The sequence below is a fragment of the Thamnophis sirtalis genome, unplaced genomic scaffold (genome assembly GCF_051295495.1).
Source record: "Thamnophis sirtalis isolate CommonGarterSnake01/CBP01778 unplaced genomic scaffold, rThaSir2_p1.2 scaffold_10, whole genome shotgun sequence".
In the NCBI taxonomy this organism is placed as follows: Eukaryota; Metazoa; Chordata; class Lepidosauria; order Squamata; family Natricidae; genus Thamnophis; species Thamnophis sirtalis.
The window spans coordinates 27,906,746-27,925,895 of NW_028261390.1; the positions used below are offsets into that span (position 1 = coordinate 27,906,746).

The 19,150-nt window shown below is 37.5% G+C and overlaps 1 protein-coding gene across 2 annotated transcripts in view; it reads left to right on the forward strand.

The window, feature by feature from the left end:
• Positions 1–14,386, forward strand: part of TTC29 (tetratricopeptide repeat domain 29) — a 103,880-nt gene extending 89,494 nt beyond the window's left edge. For both annotated transcript variants that reach the window (XM_087724333.1, XM_087724334.1), the window contains exons 12-13: positions 13,812–13,875; positions 14,120–14,386. In XM_087724333.1, the coding sequence (XP_087580459.1) occupies positions 13,812–13,875; position 14,120 (65 nt within the window). In that variant the 3' untranslated portion in view covers positions 14,121–14,386. The remainder of the gene's footprint in view (positions 1–13,811; positions 13,876–14,119) is intronic.
• Positions 14,387–19,150: the final 4,764 nt, after the last annotated feature.

Below are 19,150 nucleotides of genomic sequence, written 5' to 3' on the forward strand. Positions count from 1 at the left end.
AATGCTGATTGCAAAGCAGGCTACCATGATCCCTGATGCATTAGATCCAAGACCTACAACTGTACATAAATAGTTTTGTAGCACTGAGAAAATACATTTTTTTATTATTATTTCTCTATCTTGAATTTCTCTATCTTCATTTTAAATCTGCATTAAGAAGTATCATAGTTTCCTCCAAAGATACTGGTATATCTTAAGCCGTCACAGATTTTTTTTCCTGAAAATTCATTAATTCATATTTATTGTAAAAACAATGTATTCAAGTTTATATAGGTAGTCACATCCTGTCTAGTGCCTTCCTCGATATATTTGTGAAAGATATATTCCATAAAGTCTCTTCAGTTGGAAAACTTTAAATTCCATGATGAGTTTCTGAAATAAACTGCAACTTTCAGCAGTGGCCCTAAGTGGACTTAAATTAAACTATAGCTTTTATCTCTCTAGCTATCAAAGCAACCTAGCCATGTAAAATTTAACTGGTTTCTATGGCTCTAAGGTAGGAACATCCTCTTTCATTCACACATTGGTTATTAAAACTCTAAAACAAATCAAGCTTTGTTTAGAAAAGATGCAGTTTTAGAGAAGGCTGTAATATGAAATGCTTAATTAATATTCTCTTGTCAGTTACAATTTCACAAGTTATACATCGATTCCAAGTTTCTTTTGGACTACACTACAGTCCAAAAGTGTGTCCCAATTCATCTCCCTGTCAGAGCAAATAGATTTGTGCACAACATATGTCCCCATGTATCATGCTCTCAGCTAATAAAACAAGCAAGCCACTCCTCCAAACCCAGATCATCTTATACCTTTCTCAGCTTCTTTTTACATCTTGTCATCTCTCTCTCTCTCTCTCTCTCTCTCTCTCTCTCTCTTTCTCGCTCTCTCTCTCTCTCATTCTCTCTCTCTCATTCTCTCTCTCTCTCTCTCTTCTCCTCCTCACACCCCACCAAAATAAAAATAGCAGTAGGTGTGGTGCAAAATAGCAGTAGGTGTGGCGCAAAAGTACCAATGAGCAACAGCCATTATTTGTAATCCATCTTTTGTGGAAGAGATTTAGGATGACATTGACTCATTTGCCAAATTCATAAAACTGGAATAGAGGAATCCCTCATTCCAGCTGAGGACGTTGTTGTAAAGAAAAGATCTTAGCTCCTTCAGAACTAGGGCTCTTTGTAATACACTTCCTGTAATTACAAAAAGCATTTAGATTTAAATTTAAATTTTCTTTGAGTATTTGAATAAGGTATATTTGACTAAAACAAATTATATCCAATGTTTATTTATATTTTTAGAGGCATTCTTATAAGTCTCTTAGATCTTACAGCTGAGAGCTCCTATATCAAAGCAAAAAGGTTCCAGGTAAAAACTATTCGGCATATTTTTCTTCCAATAAAGTATCACACCACACCTACTTCACAAACATTATTTGATTCCAAACCATGCCAGGAAGCTTTTGGAATTGATGTTGGCATCTACAGCAGTAATATCATTTGTCAGACGTCAACTAAGATGTTTCTGTCAGAGGCTGGATCAGGACAGAGCTGATAGAAACAGGTACATAGTAGATAGTTAAAAGAAATTAGGGGTTTATTCCTGACACTATGGTACTTATCCTAATAAAGTAGCATGATTTTATATGAAATACGAGTAAAAATATATACAAAACCAGCATGTGTTTTTATAAATGTACATCAGAGTATAAGAAATAAAAGAAACTTAGGCTTAATTGTTCTTCCTCTGAAGCCTCTTTGACTCACTTTCTGCTTGTATCTTATTATAGCTGCTTTTCTCCCTCCTATTCTCTATTGGTTCAGTATTTATGCTGCAATCTGCCTTCACCATTTCATCTAAAGTTTATTCTTCTTGTTTCTGTTTGTATGCCAGATTTCCAACAACTCTGGACAGCTCACAAATACACACACACACACACACACACACACACACACACACACAGCAAGTTTCCCTGAAAATAAGAAAGGGCCTTATTTTCTTTTGACCCCCCAAATAAACGCTTGGCCTTATTTTCAGGGAGGTCTTATAGCAGTTAGACTTAGACTTATATACCGCTTCATAGGGCTTTCAGCCCTCTCTAAGCGGTTTACAGAGTCAGCATATTGCCCCCAACAATCCGGGTCCTCATTTTACAGACCTCGGAAGGATGGAAGGCTGAGTCAACCTTGAGCCGGTGAGATTTGAACAGCCGAACTGTAGAACTGCAGTCAGCTGAAGTAGCCTGCAGTGCTGCACTCTAACCACTGCGCCACCTCGGCTCTCTTATTATTTTTGAGGTGCAGGAGGAGCTGAACATGGTCACCTCATGGCTGCTGCTGTGTTGCAATATTTTGGGGGAGGGCTTAATGTAGTGCATGCGCTCAAAAGCCTGATTGGGCTTATTATACAGTGAGGTCTTATGTCAAAGGCTTGGGGGAAGAACCAAGTCTTCAAGGTACTGCAAAACTCCAGCAGTGTAGGGACCATCCAAATCTCAGGGGAATCTCATTGCAGTGGGCAGATGCTACTACAGAGAAAATATGCTTCAAGGATTGTGATAGATGGCATTTTTTTAATTGAGGGAACACAGATTGTTCCAACCCTGCCAGATTGGATTGACCAGGTGATGCTGTGGGAGATAGATTTGAAACCGATGTCAAGCAGCCACACATTATGCCATGAAGGGTTTTATAGTTAACATCCAGTACCTTGAAGTACACCCACCAGCAAACTGACAACCAGTGCAGCTCATGAAACAAAGCTATTACATGAACACACTGCCCATCACTGTCTATTGCCATTGCATTATGGACCTGTTGGCGTTTCAGATGGTCTTTAAGGCAGCCCCATTAAAGCACATTTCAGTAGATAAACTATGAGGTGATTAGGGCATGGTGACTATATGAAGGGCCTGTCATCTAAGAAGGGCACAATTTGTGCAACAGATCATTGAGCAGGAGCTGTCAATCCAGTAAGACCCCCAGATTGTACAATACTTTTATGCATCAAAAGTTTAGGATTAATGGAGAAAGACCAAAAAAGAGCTATAAGGGAAAAGGTTTTAGGCACCAACCATACAGAGTGTAGAATTATCTGCGTACAAAATATAACACCTAGAAAACAAGAACTGAACTGAAACTTTACAAACCTTTCAAAACATGTTGTGAATATAGACTAACAGCTGCCTGTCTGTCAATCTACATCAAGCCAGGCTGTCATTCTATATCACTATAAATGAAAACAGCTTCTTATGCAATACTGCTAGTGCATATCCTCATAAGGGAGAGATGCCAAGTTATTTACAAAATGAGGTACTCCAGCTTTTCCTCTGCTGGAAATAGAAGAGTTGGTCATTTAAAACATGAGGCAGGACTCAGCAGAATAGCAATAGCACTTACGAATACTTATGTACTGTTTCACAGTGCTTTGCAGCCCTCTCTAAGCAGTTTACAGAGTCAGCATCTTGCCCCCAACAATCTGGGCCTTCATTTTACTAACTTAATGAGGATGGAAGACTGAGCCAATCTTAAACTGTTGAGAATCAAACTACTGGCAGTTGGCAGAATTAGCCAGCAAAATTGCATTCTAACTACTGTGCCACCACAGAAGTCTGTGAATCAGGTTAGAAACAGCATGGGACTATCATCATTCCACACAACTTGAGACTAAGTTTTGGAATTTGCACAAATCTCTGGGAAGTTCAGACAAGTGAAGAAGAACTTTAGAAAAGTGCAATCTCTGAAGAAGCACTTAACAATATCAAGGTAAAAATTTGCACTAGGATTTTTATTTCTGTCTATGTGTTGTGCTATCTCACCACAAATTCCATGTTATCATGTTCTACACTGCCGTAACATCTGAATCAATTTGAGAAGTCTTTTTTTTCTTCCTTCACAATTGATACGGTGAAGTTGTCACCTCACCCTAGACATCACCAGATAACCAAACCAAAGTTTGAAACTGTCAGGTTTCAGTTATTGGCAATAGTGAAATTCAATTGTTTTTACTGCTAGTTATGTGGGCGTAGCTTGGTGGGTGTGGCAGGGAAAGGCTACTGCAAAATCTCCATTTTCACCCTACTCCAGGGAAATGTTACTGCAAAATCTCCATTCCCACCCCACTCTGGGACCAGCCAGAGGTGGCATTTGCCAGTTCTCAGAACTACTCAAAATTTCCGCTACTGGTTCTCCAGAACCTGTCAGAACCTGCTGAATTTCATCCCTGGTTATTGGGCTAGAATAGGTTTTCTCCAAGCATGGTATTCATTCTTCTTGAGGCACAGCTGTAAAACAGATCATCTGTGTCATCCAATCATTATCAAAGAATCTCTCTGATGGTGGCTGATTTCAGGTAATACCACCAGAACTATTCCTTTCATCCTTTCTTGCTCAGTGAATATCCTTGTCACTAATGCCTCTAAAACTGAATCAAGAGCTTATTTCCATGCTATTTACAGTTCACCCTTTGTCATTCTACAACAGATCTTGTATATATCCATGGAAGTCATCTTTCTTAGTCTCTTTAGTTTCGAACAGGGACGTGCAGTCACTAGAGGCAAGGGAGGCGTGGCCTCACCAGTCATGAAGAAAAGGAAAGGATTTTAAAGAATTTTTTTAAAATAATTAAAGCCAAGGTAGTTGCTGCCAGATTCACAGTGACTTGGAACAGTGCTTTGTGTTAACCATAGGAGGAGGCCAGAGAACTAGGGGCCTCTTTTGCATAAGGAATTTTTCGCCTTTTAAGAATTAAGCAAGGGTTAACAAGCAAAAAATTCCTTATGCAAATGAGGCACGTATTCTCTCGCCTCCTGTAGAGGGCATTTTTAGAGGCTTTTTAGAGTTCTCTGGGAGTAACTAGCTCAGTCTGACAGAGCTCTGGCCTTTCATGAGGGGAGGGGAGGGCAGAGCAGGGCAGGGAGAAGCAGAGTTGAAATCGTCTCTGAAACAGCTGGAAAAGGTGCGTGTGTGGGGAGGGGGGAGGAATTCAAAAAGCTTGATCGGAAGGCAGCAGGGGAAGGGGGCGTATGGCAGAGGAGCTGCTTTCAAGCCTTTGGAAAATATATCCAATCCAACTTCTGTGTTTGTGTTTGAGAGTGAGTGAATGAGAGAGGGATCGAAGTTCTCTGTGTCCGTGTGTCTGTTTGAGAGAGAAGGGAGGGAGAGAGAGAGGGAGGAAGGAGGGGGAGGGAGAAGACGTGGACGTGATGAACCAGGGACTTGAAGCTGTTAGGGACTGGATGAGGGCTAACAAACTCGTGCTCAACCCAGATAAGACCGAGTGGCTGTTGTGTTTCCCTCCCACCAATTTGGCAAGTATCCCATCGCTCAGGCTGGGGGGGTCAAACATTACACCCCTCAGACAGGGTCCGCAACTTGGGAGTCCTCCTGGACCCACAGCTGACTTTTGAACACCATTTGTCAGCTGTGACCAGGGGGGCATTTGCCCAGGTTCGCCTGGTGCACCAGTTGCACCCCTACCTGAACCGGGAGGCTCTCACAACAGTCACTCGTGCCCTTGTGACCTCTAGGCTGGAGTACTGCAATGTGCTCTACATGGGGCTGCCCTTGAGGAGTATTCGGCGACTTCAGCTAGTCCAGAATGCAGCCGCGCGAGCGATTGTGGGTGCACCTCGCTTCACCCACATAACACCTATCCTCCGCGAGCTGCACTGGCTACCTGACGATCTCCGGATACGCTTCAAGGTGCTACTTGTCACCCATAAAGCCCTCCATGGTAGTGGATCTGGGTACTTGAGAGACCGCCTACTGCCAATTACCTCCACACGACCTATTAGATCTCATCGATTAGGCCTCCTCCGAGTTCCATCTGCTGGTCAATGCCGACTGGCAACCACGCGGAGGAGAGCCTTCTCGGTGGTAGCTCCGACCCTATGGAACGATCTCCCCGTGGAGATTCGTACCCTCACCACCCTCCAGACCTTCCGCAGAGCCCTCAGAATCTGGCTATCCCGTCAGGCCTGGGGCTAAGATTGTAACCCGCCCGAATGGTATGAATGTTGTGTTTTAATTATGTATTGTCTTATATGTAAAAAGTCTGTTTTCCCCCCTTTCCTTTTTGGATTGTGAGCCGCCCTGAGTCCCCCCAGGGAAAAGGGCGGCATATAAATAAACTTCTAAATCTAAATCTAAGAAAAAGAATGGGAAAACTTATTTTGCAAGGGGGAAAAATGCTGTCACTTTAAATCGGAACTGAGCATGCCTGGCTGTGGAATTCTGGGAGTTGAAGTCCACAAGTCTAAAAAGTGCCTCACCAGGCCTAAAGCTGACCGCACGTCACTGGTTTCGAAGGTACTTTAAACCAAAGCTGTCACCATACCCAAGCTAGAAGTATATAAAGTAAGATAAAATAAAAATACACCTTTCTTTTAAACGGATGCCAAATATTTGATATTGGTCAGTTGATCCACACCATTTCTATCTTGGCATTTCATGTCTGGTAGTGATAATATTTTTGCAGGCCAGTGTAGCCATAGTCAAATAAACACATATGAATGGAAATTGTATCTGTCAGTGATTGCCTTCATCAAATTATGCGGGGCAACTCAAGATTGACCTATTTGTATTACCAAACAAATGCAAATCTTTTGCAGGAGGATTGTGATAGACCTCCAATTCTTTGGTAATATCTTCATTTTGTTTCTTGGAATAGACTCCTTTTTTTACATATGTACTCTTCTGATCAAAATACTGGTGAAGATACAAAAAACTGGTGACCACAGCAACCTATCTATATTCCATCCCAATCTCCTCTTATTGTGGCCCAGAAGGATCTGTTTGAACTGCTGATGGACTCGGATAGCGAGGAACCCTATGAGTCTGCTATGGAAGATGTGGAGGACCCTGGGCAGGGTTCAGATTCAGAGCAGAGACCAGAGTGGCTGGTTGGCTACCAGGAGGCGCCTGAGGCATGGAGCAGTGGGGAGGACTCAAGGCAGTTTGTTCCTGACACCAGGCAAAGGAGGGCAGAGAAATGGAAGCAGCAGCAGCTGCGGAGGCAAACTCATAAGAGATAATCAAGCCCAGGTGGTTGTGGCTCGGCCCCTCCCAAGAGAGTATATAAGTGAGAAATTGGGAGGGGTCCTTTTGCAGGACACAACCGTTAGTAAGAGTCTTGAGGAACTCTTTTCTGGTCCATTTTGTATTTCCGTTTCTGTTTGGTTTGGGTTGCTGGCAACCCTTCTTGCATGAGAATGTTGTCTGGGCTTTCAGCCAACGGAGTTGTAATTCCGGTGATTAAAGAGTGGCAAATAGCCAAGCCTGTGTCTGCGTTACTCACAGGCCGGAGGGGGGGGGTCAGAACACCTCTCCTCTCCATTTCTCAAAAACTTCTATTAAGATCTAATTCCTGTACATTACAGGACAGAGGATTTACTTTCTCTCACAGCTGTGTGTTATTTCAGTAGGATCTTTAGCAGAGGCTTAAGAACCCAATTACCAGTTCAAACCGGGGAGGGGGGATCATTGGAAATAAATTCCATATAAAATTGACCAAATCACAAGACATAGAATTTTAGAAAAAAAATTGAAATTTTTGAGGTTTCGATGGAACAGTGCTACCACAATAATGCAGGGTCTAAAATTAAAACTACCAAAATTGGAGTAAGCAATTTTTAATTTACACACATACCTAAAAATATTAAATCATAATTGGCTGTTTGGATAGATCCCCTAAACAAACAGTTAGGGATCTGAATATCTTCAATTTGGGAAACATTACCTTGTTCAATAATAATATAAAAGATTGCAGATATTTAATGTCATTACCAAGAGAACCAATGGTTTCACCCAAAATTGAAAGACCAGCACACCAAGCAAGACATCTTAAATTTGTTTGCTAGAGTTTGCATCTGACAGAAATTTTGAAATAAATTGTCTTCATCCCTTTATCTTATCTTGTTTCTTCTTTCCCCTTTTCCAAAATGAATCTATCCACCCATCCCTCCCTCTCTCCCCCCCTCTCTCTCTCTCTAACACAAACATACACAATTTCTTGATAGTCATAAAATTATGCACATATAAGTCTTATACACAAAGAGCCTTTAACAGAAATTAAAACAATAACTAAGGGTACTTTTATAATATATATTATAGTATATTTTATTTGAGGATAGTAGGACCACATCTAAGATTTTGACATTCATTTTATATAACTCAATTTGCCTCACTGTAGACTACATCATTTCTTAGTTTCTGAGTTATTGTTTCAATAAGCATAGATGCAAATCATACACGTGATATTTTTATACTAACATACATTATACTAACATAGAATGTATGTTTAATACATTGCATAGGACTTGACCAGGATTGACATAATTCAGATGACAAGAACTGTATATCCTATTGCATTTCTGTTTTTCATTAGCTCAAGAGAATAAAATAAAATATGGGACAAACATATCCACCACTTCACACAGAAATTTTCTTTATACAGCTGGGCTTTGTACAATTCTCATGAATTTCAATGGGTAGGGAAACTACCCAGAATAATATTCCTAACTTTATTCCTTCTATTGATCAATATATTGTGTCTTATTAATTACTAGGTATATAAGTATTATTAATAACTTGAAAACAAATGCTTTAGAAGATAAAGTAGATGGGCTTTATAAAATTTTGTTATAGAGACGATGTTTATTTGGCACTTTCTCTTTAAAAAAGAGGACACAATGAATGCATAAAAAACTGTGTCAAAATTGCAGAATAGGGCCCTTGGTGACTAAAATAACATTTCTTCAACAAATCAAATGTGGTTTTCTCAGCTTACATGAATATACAGTAGCTATTACCTTAAATTTAACCTCAAAATGAACACAAACTCACTGTAGAGATATGAAGACCATATTGTATCTGTGTAGTCTGCAGAGATTTTCTTCAGCTTTCTGTGCTGGAATATATGATATACTTGAAAGCTAAGGAGATTGCTTCTGAATAGACATCACAAAGGTTGATTACATTCGTATATCAGTTAGCTAAACCCTGCAGGCTATTATTCCATTAGATGTGCTTGTCCACTTCTGCACTGTCAGAAAGTTGATCATTTAATACAAAACGCCCATGTAAAATGTTAAACTGTAAGACGTGCTTTTTAAAAAAAAGCACAAGACCATGTATTTAAAAATAATTTTAAAATAATAACTGTTTGGGTTGTATCTTTAAACATATGTATTTTGTAAAAAAAATACTGCTTCCTTCTACTTTTTTTTACATTTCCATTTTTAAAAAAAAACTCAAAGTGGGCAATTGCTAGGTTTGAAGAACCTTTACATTTTAATCTATAAGGAGTTGAACACCCTAGAAATCCTGAAGGCTATAATGGCTGTCAAAGTCTACAAAACAATTGAGGCTATTATTCCAGACAGAATGATTAAAACCAAATACAGGTGATTCTGAGGAGAGAAGAGCAGAGCTTGAGTCTTACAGCTTTCATTTGCTTTGTAATCTGCATCTTTAGAAAATATTAAAATGTTGGATTTTTAGTCCTGAGACCGGAAAGCACTAGAGGGACAAATTCTGAAAGTCAGACTGTTACTGACTAGGCTGTTGCAGCAGAAAAATATTTTGCAATGAAGTTTTTATATTGGTGATATTGGCCAGGAAAAATTATTTTAAAACTACACAATCATTTTAATTTCTCATAGATTTGCCTAAGTCTTGCTTGGGAAATACCTTTTATGACAACCAGTATGTGTAGAGAGAGTGAAAGCAGATAGTTTGTGCATTTTATATACAGAAAATGTAATTCCTTTCACTGTTTTCCTCAACATTATCAGGACAAATTTCTGGAATTTGCTGCTTCTTCCTTTTATAATTGGCTCTATCAACTCATATGTGATTGTAGTTACAGAATTGAAGGATAGGGTTCTTGACCGAGGGGCAGAAATATCCAAGAACAACTCTTATTTGGATTAGTGAGCTAGACTTTATGAAGCTCAGCAGGAAATCAGTTCGGTTTGGCATATACACACACAAAAAAATCAGCTTGATAAAGGCTGAAAAAATTCAATTCACAGCAACTCCATAATTTTAAAAAATGCTAAGGCTTATTTAGCAATATCTAGAAGGCCTTTTTTTCCTTATTAAGTAAGAAATGAAACAGAATTAATGAAATGTAATAATACTTCAAAATTGGTGGGTTCTGGCTGGCATTACTGCCGGTTTGCTCGTGCGTGCACTTTGTGCATGCACGCATGCACCATTCAATGGGAATTGTTCTGCACATGTGCCTACTGCCAATTACCTCCAATAGACCGATCAGATCCCACAGATTAGGCCTCCTCCGAATTCCATCCGCCGGCCAATGCCGACTGGCGACTACCCGGAAGAGAGCCTTCTCTGTGGCTGCTCCGACCCTCTGGAACGAGCTCCCCGTGGGGATTCGAACCCTCACCACCCTCCAGGCCTTCCGCAAAGCCCTTAAAACCTGGCTGTTCTGACAAGCCTGCGGCTAAAGAGTTTTTGCCCCCCTTCTCGAATGGTATGGTTGTTGTGTGTTTTTTAAATTTTTGTATTGTTATGTCTCGTCTTTTTTTATTCCCTTGTCTGTACCCCCTTCCCTGATTGAATTGTGAGCCGCCCTGAGTCCCCTTCAGGGAAAAGGGCGGCATACAAATGTAATAAATCAATCAAATCAACTCAAAAACAAGATGGCAGCGACGACAGTGGAACCAGTTTGGAGGCGTGTCCAGCCTGGGCTTCCGGTTCTGCAACCCAGGCCAGCATACCACTACCGGTTCAGCCAAACTGGGCCGAACCGATAGGAACCCACCTCTGCTTCAAAGGAAGGCCGGATGAAGGAAACAATGCAGTATCTTGTAGCATCAAGATTAAGGCACAAAGTGAAAGACAAGAAAATGAAGAAGTTTGCTGAAAGTTTCCTTTCTTTCATTTTAGAAATTAACATCTCCCAAAGAAGTTGAAGAGTGCTCATGAATTATATTTATGAGCAAGGGAAATTGTTTGGAAAGGAATCACTAAAAGTACTCTCTACCTTCACAGCTTTCAATGACCTATCCAACATAATTCATTAGGACTCCCAACCCTTTAGGATGTCAAGACAGCATTGTGTAAATGCACAGGAAATTTATTTTCAAAAGTCCTTAAGCTATCTTGTTCCAGCTGCTGTTGCTGTGATTATTGTTATTATGGTTGGTAACACAGTCAGATAGATAGTTTAGACTGGAGTTGGCATTTGCATCCATCTATCAAATTCTTCCCAAAGATCTGGGATAGGCAGATGCTATTGTTTGATGGTGTTAAAGATAACATTGGCTGCATCAGCACCAGTTAGCCATTTGAAAGTTTTTAGTGAGCAGGTAATCGTCCTGTATTTACCAGGTGATGCCCCTTTTGTTGGATGGTTCATTACCAGGTACATTTTGCCAAATGTTAACCAAGCTTCAATTGCATCTCCTTGCAGTATGTTGTTAAACTTCTTAACAGTGAGTGGGTATTGACCGGTTAGAGGTTTCAACAAAAAAAACAATGCAGTTCATCTTCACCTGATGCTAGCCAAATCAAGATTTTCCTTTACCTTTTTTGCACCATTTCTGCTGTTCTTCCATTCCATGCTCTTTTTTATTTATTTCCTTCATCCAAGCTGTACATATTTTGCATTTCTGGGGTAGTCCCAAAGCTGCACTCAGAACTTCACTATTTTTTCTTATGTCAACTCTTGACTGGTTTACTGTAGTTGTCCCTGTTTATGGATTGCTAGAAACTGATTTGACTGAAATTGAAGATTCTGCCTATAGCATACAATACAAGGTTTGTATCTGCTGATCTTCCTGCCTATAGCCGTTATTTGCTCTGTATTATTTCCATTGCTTCCTTAAGCTCCCTTTCTAAGTGATATTTCTTAATCAGGTATTATTTGGCTCTCTTGTTCTTCAGCTTCTTTTCTTTCAGCTTGCTTACATCTGCTCAAGCTGATCCATTTCTGAAATACATTTATCTGTTTGTTGCTTTGAGCATTCCTGTCCATTTGGGATAGAGCATTTCAGGTTATTGCAAATTAACCTCAATAACTCAGTAACCACTTTGAAGAAGGAGTATTGTCATTTCAAATGAGATAGAATTTACCATGCACTCTAATAGTTCTATACCTCTCTTTTTCAGCACTGCTAATATACCACCACAGTGTTATACAATCTTTGCTTTATATAAATAAGATGATTGGTTTGAAACATGGCACAAATATGTTTATTATATTTGTTCTTTTGAATAACTAGTTTTCACACAGGCTTTTTTAAAAAATAGAAAACAAGTTCAAGAATTTATTGCTTAAATGCTTTTCTTGTTACTTGAAAGAGAAGAGTTTCTTCTTTCCCAGATTTCAAAGAGCCCAAACAATTTTTTTTCTTTCCATTTATTTCACAGCAATTCTGTAAAATAATTATGTTGCGATGATATTGTGACAGTCTCAGAATCACTCAATAAGCTTTTGACACAGTTTTGCCTTGAATCTGGGTCTTCTCTGTTGTTTTTCAAAACATTAACCACTTCACAAACTGGTCTTAAGGACCTATTATTTTTCATTCATTAGTTATTAGTAAAAATTACGGGTGACTAGTAACACTAGGAGTTTTTTTTAATCAGTTCAGCAGTAGTACTGACAGAGAAAGTTTTATTTGTCTACAATTGGTTCATATGAAAAGTGACCTCTAGTTTATACTCCCCATAATAGTTCTTCAATAGGCTTTATTTTCATAATATCTTTTAGAGGTAGTAGTCAGTGCTTGGGTGAATCTTCATATCATTAATTCAAATATTAAATGGAAAATATTCACTGTTAATTGGAGTAATAAATATGATCTTATTAGTTATATTTTATGACAAGTGCATAAATGTTTTCTGCTTAATGTACTAGTCGTTCCCAACTCTAGGGGGTGGTGCTCATCTCCGCTTCAAAGCCAAAGAGCCAGCACTGTCTGAAGATGGCTCCATGGTCATGTGGCTGGCATGACTAAATGCCAAAGGAACATGGAACACTGTTACCTTCCCACCAAAGTGGTCCCTATTTTTCTACTTGCATTTTTACATGTTTTCGAACTGCTAGGTTGACAGAAGTTGGGACAAGTAATGGGAGCTCACTCAGTTACGTGGTGCTAGGAATTCGAACCACTGAACTTCCGACCTTTCTGATCGACAAGCTCAGTGTTTTAGCCACTGAGCCACTGTGGCCCTTTTATCTTTTTAATAATTTAATAAATTATTTTTGGATTTAAAGATTCTTAAGCTTGAGCTCAGCCAATTACATTACAACCTAGTTTACTATTATTGTCATGTCAGTTGCACACATTATATTTGCATAAATGTCATGACTGAATTGTGTTCAAAATATGTGTCTAGAAAAAAATGGAATAAAAAAACATATGTACCTGATTAAAGATATATATTAATAATGATGTAAATACTTTTATTGGATATAATATGTTGCTCTGAATTATCTCAAGGTTTTTAAAATCACTTGTATTGCAGAAGATGGATTTTGAATCAGTTTGATAACCTTGAATTCTGTGAGGTCTGCCAAAAAACCAATATGGCTGTAACATTCCTTTCCATTAGCATATATCTCTTGCTGATCAATTGAATGTGTTGAGGACTGTTGGAAGGAATACTTTATAAGAGGCTTAAACAAATAATGACAAAGGTCTCTCCTTGAAAATGAAACCCTGGTTAAAAAAATATTGTATACTGTGCAGGAGTAGCACTGGTCTGGAAGGAGCAAAGTCTCCATGCACATTGTGGTAATTTACTTAGGTAGATGTTACTGATCTACATATTTCTAATTTTTAGATGCACAACAAGAAGGAAACACTGAAGATATTAACTACATTCCAACATCTGAAGCAACTATCTGGTACAATATTTCGTATATATCTTGCTCTATATCCAAAATACATTTTGTAGTTAATGCTCGTGGAAATAATATAGTCTGACCAGCCGTCAAATGTTCTTTTATTATATTTGTGTTGCATCCAAGGAAATTTTACTCTTGATGAAATGACTGAAGAAAACTTAGCAATGTATTTTAAACACAAGAGTTTTTCACAATTAAAAAAGCTAAATGATTAATTACATTTCACTCTTTTTTCATTTTGCAGAATCTATTGAAGAGTTTCTAAATCTGATGAATGAATATGAGGAGATGTTGGTTCAAACATACTTTGAAATGTTAAAATCGGACCAAATAAAAAGGCTGATCAAATGAATATTTTAATATTTTTAGCTTTTGTATCCATGATTGTCAACATTAAACAATAAATATAAAATTCCAGAAATTTATTTATAAACATAGTTGACTTTCTATCCCATGTCGTTAAATAACTGCTCCAATTCCTATTAAAATAAACTAATATATTAAAATTCAACATCTTATATGACTAATATTTATAGTTTTGTTCCATGCTTTTTATTTCATATATTAGAATCATAATTGAGTGATATTATTAACAAAATGAAATATCTTTTCTTATATATGCTTCAGTTAAAAAGTCTGTTTTTTTAATGTGTTTTTGTGAGCTTGGGGACTTTTTACAATGGTTAACACAGTAGGTTAGGAATAAGCCTATCATGTGATAACATATCAATTCATTTTGTTTGAGGAATCAAAAAGGTCCTACAGAGTATTCTAATTTTAGGTTAATTTAAAACAATTAAGGCATCTACCCTGTGGGAAAACTTGTGTGGCTACCATTTGCTGGCATTCCGGAAGGCCTTAAAGAGTTGGCTGTCCTCCCAAGTTTCGGGCTAAGGTGAATAGAAGAATAGAGTAGAATTACAGAGTTAGAAGGGACCTTGGAGACCAAGCTCCTGCTTATGCAGGAAACCCTATACCATTTCAGACAAATGATTATCCAATCTTTTCTTTAAAACTTTCAGTGTTGCAGCATTTACAACTTCTGGAGGCAAGTTGTTCCACTAATTAATTGTTCTAACTGTCAGGAAATTTCTCCTTAGTTCTAAGTTACTTCTCTCCCTGATTAGTTCCCACCTATTGCTTCTTGTCCTGCCCTCAGGTGCTTTGGAGAATAGCTTGACTCCCTCTTTTTTTGTGGCAGCTCCTGAGATATTGGAGCACTGCTATCCTGTCATCCCTTGTCCTTCTTTTAATCAAACTAGGCATACCCAATTCCAGCAACCATTCTTTATATGTTTTAACTTCCAGTCCCCTAATCTTGTTTGTTGTTCTTCTGTGCATTCTTTCTAGAGTCTTAACATCTTTTTTAAATCATGCGATCAAAACTGGATGCAGTATTCCACGTGTGGCCTTACCAAGGCATTATAAAGTGGTATTAACACTTCATGTGATCTTGATTCTATCCCTCTGTTCATGCAGCCCAGAACTACCTTGGCTTTTTTGGCAGCTGCAGTATACTGCTGGTCATATTTAAATGATTGTCCACTAGGACTCCAAGATCCCTCTCACAGTTACTACTATTGAGTGAGATACTACATATACTGTACCTGTGCATTTTATTTTTCTTACCTAAATGTAGAGCCTTATTTTTTTCATAATTGAGTTTCATTTTGCTAGATAGTGCCCATTGTTCAAGTCTTATCAAGATCCTTCTGTATATTATGCCTATCTTCTGGAGTGTTGGCTATTCCTGATAGCTTGGTGTCATCTGCAAATTTGATGAGTTCCCATTTATCCCCTTATCCAAATCATTGATGGAGTACTGGACCGAAAACTGGGCACCTTGGGGTACCCCACTGCATACTTCCTTCCATGTAGATGCAGTTCCATTGAGGACTACATGTTGACTGAGGTTGGTCAGTCAGTTACGAATCCATCTATCTTATCAAATACTAGGTTATGGTCCACTTTATCAAAAGACTTACTGAAGTCCAAGTAAATTACGTTGACAACATTCAACTGGTCTACTAATTTTGTCACTTTGTCAAAGAATGCAATAAGATTTGTCTGACATGATCTGTTTTCAAACACATGTTGGCTTTTGCTTATAACTTTGTTTGCTTCTAAGTGTTCGCTGATTCATTGTTTGATTATCTTTTCCAGAATCTTCTCTGGTATTGAGATCAGTCTTAGTTTCTTGGATCTATTTCCCCCCACCTTTTTGAAGATGGGAACTACATCAGCTCTTTTCCAGTCCTCTAGCAGTTCCCCGGTGCCCCAGGATCTTTGAAAGATATAATTCAGTGCTTTCCCGATCACATCTGATAGTTGCTTTTGAACCTTGGGATGTAATCCATCTGTTCCTGGTGATTTGAACTCGTCTAGGGTGGACTCACTTACCATTTTCTTCCTTATTTTGACTTGTGGTCCTAATCTTTGTCACTCCACTAGTTCTTTGTCATTAGCTAAGAATTTCATTTCTACAAGTTGCATAAGATCATGGTAATAGTAAAAATTATTTTTAGTTCTTTTAAATTTATTTCTTTGATTTCTATAGCTGCCTATCTCAACAAGTAAGTCTGTAATTAATACAGAAGAAGAACCATAGTTCTATTAATAGAAAGAAATGTTTCATGTTGCAGGGACCTAATTTCTAAATATTTTAGTGTAAGTTAATAAAATTCTAGCTCAAAACTACATTATATGCATCACAATATATGAAATTTTAAACACAATATAATGTTCTAGAAAATCTGTATAAATTACACTTGTTGTGTTTGTTCCTCTTTTAAATTTAATTTGTTTTTCAAATTATGATGATGGGCTAAAGAGCTATATTATGCTGCAATTTAACCAGTAGGAATAAAATAAAATAATCATCCTTCTTACCAGCTTTCATATTTAGATGTATTTTTGCTGTTCCAACATTTCCATTTGGCATCAGAATCAAATTTCATATCTTCCTGTCCATATTGTTGGAATGACATGTGCTCATATCACCACTCTACCAATTAGAGTGGCATATAAAGTAACCACTGTATGGACCTTTTCCATGTGATCTCAATGATTAACAATCCCTAGCACAGCATAACTGTATTGAAAAACAGTTAGAATAAATAGTCTTCTGACAAGGATTTTATATAATTTGCAGAGTCTAATAACCTTAATATTTTGCTTTTTCTTCTTCCAGGATGTATTATGAGGAAATAATATGGCCAAATTATCCCAAATCTTACAATAACTTAGGAAACAATGATTGAAGAAAAGTATACACTAGTAAAACACCTAAGTGGAACAGGACCAGATTTATTACTTCAAAAATATGTCCTGGCAGATTGCAGTTCTTGGAAAACTCTGAACTAATCTAAACTAAATGCTCTGAGAAGGATATAAATATTAAACATACTCCTCATGCATATTTTTCAATAATACTAATATAAACTGCACAGGTTATAAAAATCTATAGGCTCCTTTCTGATTCCATAAAAAGTTTAAGTATTTACATGTGTACTACATAGATTTCTATTATTTGCAATAAATAGATTCTTAACAAAGACATGCTTTCCAAAAATTATAATGAGAAATCATTTTTTGTGATACACAAGAAGCTTGCTTCTCCAACTTACAATTTCTTACATTTACAATATCTTGATACTAAAGCATCCATCAGCATGGTTTCTTGAAAATTTTTATATTGCACAACATTGATCTATGCTGTGTCCTCCTACCCAGGCAAAGTCCCATGGATTACAGTCAGACTTACTCTGAAATGACATATATGTATTATTTTGCACTATTAAAATTCAACAATTTTTTTTGCTTCACAGAAAAAATCAAAATGGGGATATGAAGCATCACCATGAAGAAAAACAATAAAATAATAATATTAGTGTACGTGTCTACTTACTGTTCATCATCTAAATCAGGGGTGTCAAACTTGATTTCATTGAGGGCCATATCAGGGTTCTGTTTGACCTCAGGGGTTGGGGTGGGCATGGACAATTCAAAATCTCTTGGGTTGGGGCGCCTGTGGGGCCCGAGCACCTTGCCAAAGTGAGTTTGACACTCTAAATTGTTTGAAACTAATTCCTGTTCTAAAGATATATTCCAGAATAAATGAATAGCAAAAGATAAAAAAGTTCTGAAACCTGTGAATTCAGTTCAGTGTATATTGCCAATATTGTTCAATGAATGCTGCTATGAAAAGTTCCTGACCCAATTCTACATACTGTCTATCTGGCATATTTGAGGACAGAGCACTACAGTATACGCATAGACTGCTGTTGTAATATTTGCATCCAAAGGGTGCCTAGACACTGCTTCCATTTCTTTCAGTTCCAAAACTCTCATTTTATTCCTTTCTATTCAGATCTTATTCATTAATCCTATATGCAGACATAACTTGCCCAAAAGAAATGTTCAACAATAATGTTGATGATTAATTTATGACCATACTTCTAACCATTGATTCTAATATTCATCACATCAATATTTAGGATTATTTTTTTTTGTTTTAGTAATATTTTTATTAGCAAATTGACATCGCAGGTAAGATATTTAACCAAAACTAAGTGATGATCCAACCAACAGCCATCAGTCTTCAACAATATTAAAACTTACTTCTTAGCTCAGAAGCAACTTTATACTCCTATCACAATTTTGATCATACCATTTTTCACTACTCAGAATTATTTGTCCTTCTCTATTTGCTCAGTGACCATATTTTCCTTTTCAAATCATTACGGCAAATATGATTTATCACCAGGCTGTCCAAGAAAACAGTTTTTGCTTGTATCTGGTATTAGTGAATGAGAATAAAACCTAGTTTCATGAGCAGTCATATATAATCAGGGATCAAAAATATTTATAGAGATCTCAATTCATGTGCAAACTGCATGCTGTAATTGAAAGTTACAGAGAACTTCAAAACTTTTAACACTTCTTTTTTGTAAATCCATAATAAGAAACTTATCCAAGTCACTTCTTTGGTTTTTATTTGTATATCCCATTTAATTATTGAGACAGCCAGTTTTATTTGTAAATCTAATGTACTTCAGATCTTTTTCCATATCATTATAACTCTCATTTTTAAATCCACATTTGAATCAGCATCAATCTCAGTCTTGTCCAACAGAACCTCTTCCTGTTCTGTAACTTTTTTAAAATTCCTTTTTATGACAGCAGAGAATCTTAAGAGTAATTGCTGGTTGAATCATTCTTAAATATCCTTGAATTCTTCAAAGATAGAATACTTTGCTCCATTCCATTAGTAGGT